This window comes from Doryrhamphus excisus, chromosome 16 (genome assembly GCF_030265055.1).
Source record: "Doryrhamphus excisus isolate RoL2022-K1 chromosome 16, RoL_Dexc_1.0, whole genome shotgun sequence".
NCBI classification, from domain to species: domain Eukaryota; kingdom Metazoa; phylum Chordata; class Actinopteri; order Syngnathiformes; family Syngnathidae; genus Doryrhamphus; species Doryrhamphus excisus.
Genome location: NC_080481.1, coordinates 5972846 through 5982961, shown reverse-complemented (window position 1 = coordinate 5982961; position 10116 = coordinate 5972846). Strand labels below are relative to the sequence as shown.

The window sequence follows — 10116 nt, the reverse complement described above, 5'->3', positions numbered from 1 at the left end:
AAGGTTTCTTATTTCCCTAAATGGATTTTCAGTTTTTGTAAAGCCCTTTGACGTGACGTCATTGAAGATGTGATGGCAAAGACAGGATGAGGCAGCAAAACCAATGCAGACACCACCTTCGTGTTTTGTGATTTCCCGAATTCAAATGAAAGGCAAGAAATTGACCTTCAATGACCTTCAGTGTAGAAGGTGTAGTGTTACATTTGTTCACTTCCTGCTTTCCTAATATAGTTAAATTTTTTTATTTATTTTTAAATTTTATTTTTGTCACGTACCGAAGTACGAGGTGATATGACCATCCAATGACATAATGGGTACCATAGTAAGTTTCAATATAGTGATATGTATAGCACATCATGACTGGTTCAAGACTCTTCATTCAAATGTAGTTCTTCCCTGAGATCATATTTCTCCTCTCTTGTAGAGAATGGATGACATTTTTTGGTAATTGGTTGTTTTTAGCCTTATGCATTATTTTAGCTGTTTGAAGATGAACTATATCAGCAAGTTTAAGTATTTGTGATTTTAGAAATAAGGAGTTAGTATGTTCTCTGTACACGGCATTATGAATTATCCTTACTGACCTTTTTTGCAGTACATTTAGCGAGTGAAGATAGCTTTAATAGTTATTAGCCCATATTTCCTCACAATAAGTAAGATATGGTAGAACCAGAGAGCAATAAAGAGTGTGGAGTGATTTCTGATTGAGAACAAATTTTGCTTTGTTCAATATTGAAATATTTCGTGCCACCTTATGTTGTATATTTGTAATAGGAGGTTTCCAGCTCATATTTTTCAGCTATTAGTCTTTCGTGACTTTGGAGATATCATTGATGTACAAGTTGAACAGTTTTGGTCCCAGTATTGACCCCTGGGGAACCCCGCACGTAATATATGAACTATAATATACTGTAACTGAACTGTAATATATGAATATATGAAATATATCAAAGCGGGGCCTCACGATCCTTCCTGCTTTTTGGGTTTCAAGCAGGAGGTGTCAGAAAAGTTACCACAGGGATATCTGGCTTGTGGCAGCCAAGCGTTCATAGCGATGTCGCTTTTTGATCCTTCGATGTCGGCTCTTCCTATCATTGTGAAGCAGAATTCACCAAGCGTTGGATTGTTCACCCACTAATAGGGAACGTGAGCTGGGTTTAGACCGTCGTGAGCCAGATTAGTTTTACCCTACTGATGATGTGTCATTGCAACAATAATCCTGCTCGGCAATGGTTAGGCAATGGAAGTAATCATTCTTTTAATTGAAGGAGTGGGAGTTCAACCAGAAACAATTGTTGGCAACTCTGGTCTTTTTTATTCCGTATTTCCTTGTTGTGTTTCGGAACTGACGTGCACATTCCAGGATCGAGTCAAGCTAGCACATAAAAGGGTGGCTCTCTGTTAGCCTCAGCATCCCCCGTCACCGCTGCAAAGGTAAGACAACCTGGCATCCTACTTTTCTACCTACCAGATTTATGATAACAGGATTTGTTTACCGATGGCACAGATGGCGTTTTCTCTTCACGTGTTGGTTCTCCTTTGTGGGCTCAGTGGACTGTTGACTGGAGCAGTAAGTCCGCAACTCAATAAGCATTCATTTGATATTGTGTTTCATTCACTCTGGTCTTCATAATTATCGATGTTGTGTTCCTTTCTTCTTCATAGTGGGCTTGGCCAAGCAGGAACCGAGGTTGGTGGCTGTGGCTGAATGACTTAGTCCATGTGTTGTTATCCACCTAAACTAACAATTGTGTTGCAGCTCTTTGCTGTCCTAAGGGCTGGGATCAGTTTAATGATCGCTGCTACATCTACCAAGGTGAACCCAGGACTTTTGCAGACGCAGAGGTATGGAACCATTTCACCGGGTGGTTGTGATGGAGCTCTGAACCGGTCGACTGCTGTGGGAATCAGTCATCCGCTGTTTGTTCATTGAACACCTTGTCAGAAGTCCAACTCTGACCAACTATCTGATGGAACTAGATGAATGAAATCTATTCTTCTCCCACCAGCGTATCTGCAACCTTCTGGGTGGGAATCTGGCTTCAATCAGCGACGAGCTGGAAAATGCAGTCGTTTATCACCTGGTTGAGGAGGCGGGTGCGAATCAAGCCTGGATTGGACTCAGTGATGCCATTGAGGTGAAACATTGACCAGGACCAAAGCTATCTAGGGATGAGTACAAATATTTCCAGAATGAATAGGAATATCATCCAGAATGTAAAGGATTTGTGTTTCATGATGATACCGTATAATGCTTTTCAAAACAATCAAGATTTTAAATACAGTCGTATGAAAACGTTTGGGCACCCCTGATAATTTCCAAGATGTTCCTTTGTAAAATGACTGGTTGTTGGAATCAGCCATCCCAGGAAAATATATCATATAGCAGACCAACACAGTCATAGGTGAGAAGGGAAATTAAGTTTATCTAAGATTTTTATTGGCCTGCCACTCTGGGCCTTAACTAGAACTGAGCCTGTGGTCTTCCATTTCTTCACTATGTTCCTCAGAGTGGAACCTGACAACTGAAATCTCTGAGCTAGCGTTTGTATCCTTCCCCTAGACCATGATATTGAACAATCTTTGCTCTCAGCTCATGTGACAGTTGTTTTGAGGCGACCATGGTGCTACTCTTCAGAGAAGATGTAACTTGCCATTGGCCACCTTAAATACCCTTTCTCATGATTGGCTTCACTATGCAGGTCAAGGGTCAATGAGCCTACCAAACACATGTTGTGTTCCACTAATTAGTGTTAAATGTATTCAAATCAATAAAACAACAAGGGTGCCCAAATTTAGGCATTAGGCACCTTCATATTATGATATGGCTGATCCCAACAACCAGTCATTTACAAATCTTTCTGCATTGTGACAAGCAGTCGATGAAATTGCATCCAGTCGTTATTTTTAGGAGTAACTCAGTAAAATGTGACTTTGTCTTCCAGGATGAAGTATATTTTTGGATTGATGGCACAGACTTTGAGTTTGAGAACTTTGGCACAGGAGAGCCTGGTGACGATCAATGTGTGGCGATTGAAGCCGATGGAGGTACGAATGTCATCAGTGAATCCGATTCCCTTGAGTTTCAAGGTCATGCCATTCATCAAACTTCTGGTGTCTTTTCCAGGTGAATGGGTTGGTGAGTCTTGCGACAGCGAAGAGCCGTACGTTTGCGTCGCAGCCGCCAACTGTTATAAACACTGATCATCCCTCTTACCACCGTACCCTCCCTCAGCAATCACATGACTCGACTGAGACAGTACCTAACTTTAGTGGTGGTTTTGTTTACTCTGTTCTTCTAAATCATCTCTCTACCCAATAAAGGACCAATCAGCATCAAGATCTGTCTTTGTGTGTTATCCTCTACACCAGTGATTTTCAACCACTGTGCCGCGGCACTCTAGTGTGCCATGATGAATCATCCAATATCAAAAGGATTATTAATCATTTTCTGCAAACATGATGTCATTGTCGAGTGTTTGGCCTGTGGCAACACACTGTCCAAAAAGCAGCAACTGTACATATAACTTGTACTTTTGTGGTATTTTGCTTCATAGTGAAGTCCGGGCACGCCCAGTCCGCTGTGGTTGCTCACACCCCCAAGTGTTTAGAAAGACTTGTTGTGAACCCAACTTTATGGGCGTTGATAAATGGTATCGGAGTTCATAATAAAGGTGATGTATCTTTTTAAAATGTGGGCTTTTAACCATTCAGCCATATGCTTTGGATGCCCAATCCCATCCAAAGTGGAGACTGGACAGTCCCAAGTTTCTCCAGAAAAGAGGTTACTTCATGACGTCATCTCAATGTAAGTAGCCTTAGCATTTTAGCATTAGGTTTTCTACAGCATGGGTAACGTCTAATGTGGCCATCACAGTTTTTTTTGCAGGACTACCAGTGTTTAAAAAACTCTGGTAGAGCCACTAATTGTGGTGTCAAACAGCTGTTAGCAACCCCTCCCTGTATGCACACGCTATAATGCTACACAGGCAAGCGCTTCTGCTCCATGACTTCCACTAAAAAGACAGTTAGGAGACTGATAAACTGTTTAGAATAGAATAGAATAGAATACAGTAACGTTAGCGGGGCGTAGGGCTTCAGCCAGTTTGTGGGCTCGTCCAGCTGCATAGTGGCCACTAAACAGTACAGTGGGAAATGCCACTGACAGATTAAAATGCACCGACCTTTGACCTACTTGTTCATTTATTAAGCTCATATTTTAATACAGCGTTACTTCTAACCTACTTGTCATTTAATAGACGATAACTGTTATTTCTACAATGTACTTCTATTCAGGCACATAAATGAGTCACGAATAAAGACGAATAATATGAGTTTGTCTAAAATCTGCTTGTACACATCACTCAATTAATAAATCAAAAAGTACAGCAGTATCAATATGTGGTATTGAGAATAAAGTTTGGAGCATAAAGATCAAAAATTCACATTTTATGGGCATTCTCAATTATGTTCATTTCCTTTTCATGGGTGCCCACATAAAGTAACAACTGTGTCTTTATTCCGCTACATTGTTGTGAGTGATGTAGTACTTTGTTTTCATGGCCAACATGAGAATATAAACAGTCACCATCAGAAGTCACGTATGATTGAAAGTCCAGTTCAAGAAGGCAAAAGGACACAGTGGGACAGCCCTGCTTATTAAAATATATGAACGGGTTAGCATCAAACCCAAATCTGAGTATGGAAAGTATTAATATTTTACCACACTACCCAAAACAACAACTTTAAATAATAATAATAAATAAATTGGATGTTGCTGTTTTGTTTCTTTCCGTCCTTAATTCCCTGCCAGATGGCTAGCTTGCATTGGAGCGTTCGAGACAACTTTTGTAGGGTCTCTCCACATTGTGCCGCAAATGAGACACTTATATTTTTATTTTAAAGAAAGTAAAGAAAAACTCTTCCTCCCAATCTCTGTGAAATTTGTAAGTCCTTTTTCGCCTTTCTGCCATGTTTTTTTTCCGGCTAAACTGCACAAGTTAGATAACTCCTCATCACCGTGATGTCGCACACGTGAACTTTGACCTGAGGTCAGAGTTCATTATACATTAAAATCAAAATACATTAATGTAAGCAATTCTGATTCAAAATTTAAAGTACAAAATAATAATGATAATTTGTGACCAGTGCTATTTTTAGAACATGCCTTGCGGGCGCCTTAAGTGGCCCACATGGGCGCATGGGCGTTTATTCTGAAGAACAGAGTAATAAAATAAACATCTTCTCATCTGTTGATGCCAAGCACGTTGTTTCACGTGGATACAAAACGCAGGCATTATATTTGCACTATATTTATAATCACACTGCACCATTTACACCTAATGTGGAAACACTGCCGACTAGTGGCCAAGGTAAAGAACTGGGTGGAGGGAAGAGTGAACCATAAGTATAAAATTTCTACACTAGATTCTTCTACACTTCTACTCTGTGCACTGCCAGTGATACGATACATGACGATACATAGAATTTTCTGGCGACAGGATGCGATACGATTCACCCTCTTCACGATACGATGCCATGTGATACGATAATCATTTAGTTCAAATCAATGCAATCCGATATGATATGGTGCAATTTCTTGCGATATGATGCAATTCAACATGATGCAAATAAGTAAAGGGAAAAATGGAATTCAGTATGGTCCTACAAAAAGGATTTGGCTTTATTCCTTCTAGCCACTTGGCAGTAAATTCAAAGTGCTGTTTGTCTTTTTTTTTTTTTTACTATGCACCACTTCTTGATCATTCTTTTTGCCATCTTAAAACAACTTTTCCTCCCAGTTTCACATCGGCTATGCAATTCCAATAGCAGTGGTTCAATGGTGGAGTAAAACAATTCAACAATAATTACTGCTGTAAAAAATACAGTACAGCAACAACAAAGTTAAAGTGACACTTTCAACAGTAGAATCAATGTTTGTTTATATTCCTGTCTGTAAAACATACTGCTAATATGAATGAGCTAGCAGCTAGGCTAATACAGTAGTGAGGAGCAGAAAGTGGAAAACAACTTCTACCCTTTTAAAATTGTTTCCAAAGTCAGGAAGAAGCCAACTGCTCTGCTGTTCTAATGTCACCTGCTGTGCTGAGCACGGGGGGGGGGCTTGTTGAAGGGACGGACAAATAGCTCCTGGACAATTTGGAAAGCAGCGGAAGATCCACTGACCTGATTTGCTTGGTTCTTCCCCGGTGTCCGACCAGGAACGAGACGGGTTGGGGGGGGGGGGGGGGGGGGTAGACTTGTCTGTGTTGTGGTGTCCCCTTTTTAAGGGGGTCTGCATGTTCGTAGTGCTGCCGTTGGACGGCTTCTGAACGCGTCATTCTTTTCAAATGACCAACGTTAGTGTTTCCAAACATACCATTTAGACGTTACGGGGGGGTTAAGTATAGAAACTTCCTCGCTGCTGCTTGCGTGACAACTTCCATGCTGTTTTACGAGTAGTTGTATGTGCCTTACGGCTTCCGTCCGTATTCAATACAAAAGGGGAAATAATGATGGTGCATTCATGGCACCTGGGGAACAGCATATATGGCGAAGTTGAACATTAATAATCACCCGTCAATTGCATCCATAACCACTGAATGAGCCAATGCACTCCCATCGCGCGCATGCGCATCGATGTATCGATTACTATAGATTATTTCCCACACCCTTATTCTAAACATACCTGAAGGACAGAGCTATAAAACACATCTCTGCTGGTTTGTTCTCTTGTGTGCCTACAGATTCAAAACGTGATTGCACTTTGCATATTAATGTAACAACTTTTTTTAAAGTAGCACAATTGAACAGCACAATTATTTCTCAGAATATTGCAATTTAATTATCTTTATATTCAGACTATTCTTGTAAAATGACTGCTCTTTTCATCCATCCGGGGTGTTTTTTTTCTCTTTCTTTCAAGTTTTGCCCCCCATTCTTTGGACCCCCGTTTGAGATCCACCAGATTGGTAAGATGTTCCATACTTCTGCATCTGCAAAGATCTCGGCCTCATCTTGGAAGTTGGGTCCACACAAATAATAGCAGTAATTATTGAGGAAGGAACTACTGAGTCATGGTTAGGGTGTGTAGGTTGGTTCCTCATTAAGTACTAATACTACACATTTTGTGTACCTTATTGTAAGATGTAACAGTCATCATTCAAATGAATGATTATCGTCTTTTATAACGTCACGCGTAGAGCACAATGGCAGCCTGTCCACCCTGGAATGCTGAGACACACGTCTAAAAGACGGCAGACGGTGAGGCTGGAAATTGCCAAGCTTAGAAAGACAACAATCAAAGTTGTCATCACGGTAGCAGGAAATAGCTCATCCAGTACCGACGAATACTGGAGATGGGTGCGTCAGTCACTGGGACCTTCACATTCCCCGCAGTTAAAATGTCCTCTATTTTGTGAGTGATTAAGCTAATTGGTTGGTATGCTGCCGAGGGACATGATCTTACAGATGAGGACATGTCAAGTCTGCCATGAGTTCTATTTAACAACGCATAGGAAATGAAAAGTCATCCAGTCACGACCCAGCTCTGCAATATTACTGTTGGACAAATATTATGTTATTGCATTCATAAAAGCAGATTGTATTTGTATGATTGTCAATGGCTGCTTGCATATTACTATAAATACCGTATTTTCTGGACTATAAGTCGCTCCGGAGTATAAGTCGCACAAGGCCAAAAATGCATAATTAGGTAGAAAAAAACATACGTAAGTTGCACTGGAGTAATTTATTTTACAAACTACTTGACCAAAACAGACATTACATCCTCTTGGAAGGCATGTTCTAACAATAATAAAAGAATAGAGAACAGGCTGAATAGATGTAAGATATGCTAACACAATGGTTATTCAGCTACACCAAAAATAAACATGAATAGAAAAGGTGTCCAGTGTTTATGTAACATAAACAGTTGTTTCATTTATAAGTCGCTCTGGAGTATAAGTCGCAGGAACAGCCAACCTATGAAAAAAAGTGCGACTTATAGTCCGGAAAATACAGTATATATCACTGTTGGAAATTTTCCTGTAAAAAAAACGGTAAACAACTGGCAGCAGGGTTGCCATTATGTTACTGTAAAATTAACATCTTTTTATTGTCACTGAAATTCACGGTTTTGTACTCTTCATGAAAAATACAGTTTTGGTTTTAAAATTACTTTCACAGTATTTTACAATTTATTGACAATTTAGTTTGTATTATTTATACACTATAATAAACTATTTTGAAAAATGACATTAATTAAGACATAAACAGTCATATGATGACATACAATTTTGTGAAGAAAACATGTTAATAGACCCTCACTGGTTGGTTTGAACCTGGCTACATGCACAGAAGGCAAACCATAATAAAATGTTCTTCTTGTGAATGAAGACCATAATAATTGATTTTTTAATCTGTGATTACGCTGTAAAAGAAAAAAACCCACGAAGCTTCTTATTGCACTTTAATTTTTTTCATGTAAAGTTCAAAACTTGAAAACATGATGTAGCCCTTTATTCTTGTCACTTATACAGAAGTACAAGCAAAATAGTGCAATCCGTCCATACATATACAAAATACTATGCAGTGAGACAAGGGGTGACAGGACGGGATGATTGGGCGATGAAGGGGGTGAAGAAGGGGGGCAACACTAGGAGAGGGGAGGGAAAAAAAACAACAACTCCAAACTAGACTCCTAAATGAAAGAGCACAGTGTGGGACTGTTAAAAAAACCTCTTAATACAATTGGCATACAAGTAAAAACATTGTTCACACACATAGACACAAGACCAGTGCCACCACGGGAAAAATAGCCGATGCGAGCAGCAGCCAAAACATGCAGTACAAATGCGTTTTACACAACTGCTGACAAAACACTTGGAGTCAAAAATATTGACTTGATCAACTTTGTACCATATTATAACATACTGTTATACCCAGCCTTGAGGTGTATCAGTTGTAAAAAAAATATCTGAATGAATAATCTTATCTTAATGAAGAAAATGTCCCAAGCCTGAAACATTCAAACAATGTGTGAATTCAGAAACAGAACACAATAACAGAGAAAAATATAGAACGAATACAAGGTGTACGAAAAAGAGATGTCATGAGTAAAAGAATGACTGAGAATAAAAAAGATATCAGAGCGAGAGAAGAAAAGAGGGATTCAGACAACTATGTAAGGGAGAGAGATGAAGGAAAAAAGTCAGTAACATTGAGAGGAAAGGGGAGAGACAATTAGAAGATTGAGACAAATGTTTTGACAAACATATTAATGGGATTGAGCTATTTCACCATCTCGAATGAAGTCCCACTCAGAAAATATATTTAACACACACACACTATTTTACACTTACAATTCTAACATTACATTAGCATTGAATTAGTTGTCTAATATTATCTGTAAAAGTGTCATACTATATGATCTCATGTCCCTTTTTTCAGGAGCACTTTAAACATCAGACCACATCAAATTACGAAATTGAATTTTACATTTTTTTTACTGAATAAGACATTATTCGAGTGGTTAGCGTGCAGACCTCGCAGCTAGGAGACCCCAGTTCAATTCCACCCTTGGCCATCTCTGTGTGGAGTTCTCCCTGTGCATGCGTGGCTTTTCTCCGGGTACTCCGGTTTCCTCCCCCATTCCAAAAACATGCTAGGTTAATTGGCGACTCCAAATTGTCCATAGGTATGAATGTGGGTGGGAATGGTTGTTTGTCTATATGTGCCCTGTGATTGGCTGGTGACCAGTCCAGGGTGGACCCCGCCTCTCACCCAAAGACAGCTGGGATAGGCTCCAGCACCCCTGAGGATAAGCAGTAGAAAATGAATGAATTAATGAACAAGACATCCGACTTGCAAGTCATGTTGCCAGCTTGTATGTTAAAAGTTGAAATACTTAGAAAGCAACTGGCGGGCCGGATTCAAATGCTTGGTGGACCGCATGTGGCCCCGCATGCTGCTTACTATGATCGGTAGCGCAGTGGTAAAGTCATCTAGTGCATCTGCAATATCAGAGAAATGTGTCAAAAATCAATCTAAATACCAATGAACAGTAAATTATGATGATGCACAATGCAAGGTGGAGAAACAATCACGGTTACAGCA

The 10116-nt window shown here is 39.8% G+C and overlaps 1 protein-coding gene across 1 annotated transcript; it reads left to right on the top strand.

Moving 5' to 3' along the window:
- Positions 1 to 1499: 1499 nt before the first annotated feature.
- Positions 1500 to 3329, top strand: LOC131104562 (ladderlectin-like). Its single transcript, XM_058051873.1, has 6 exons — positions 1500 to 1570; positions 1666 to 1690; positions 1760 to 1845; positions 2010 to 2138; positions 2946 to 3048; positions 3128 to 3329. The coding sequence occupies exons 1-6, from the start codon at positions 1508 to 1510 to the stop codon at positions 3202 to 3204; spliced, it is 483 nt and encodes a 160-aa protein (XP_057907856.1). The 5' UTR covers positions 1500 to 1507; the 3' UTR covers positions 3205 to 3329.
- Positions 3330 to 10116: the final 6787 nt, after the last annotated feature.

Bases quoted from the DNA above. Each gene is read 5' to 3' on its own strand.
- LOC131104562 (XM_058051873.1), top strand. From the start codon at position 1,508: ATGGCGTTTTCTCTTCACGTGTTGGTTCTCCTTTGTGGGCTCAGTGGA. The intron at 1,846-2,009 runs GTATGGAACCAT...TTCTCCCACCAG, and splicing joins GGACTTTTGCAGACGCAGAG to CGTATCTGCAACCTTCTGGG. The intron at 3,049-3,127 runs GTACGAATGTCA...TGTCTTTTCCAG, and splicing joins GGCGATTGAAGCCGATGGAG to GTGAATGGGTTGGTGAGTCT.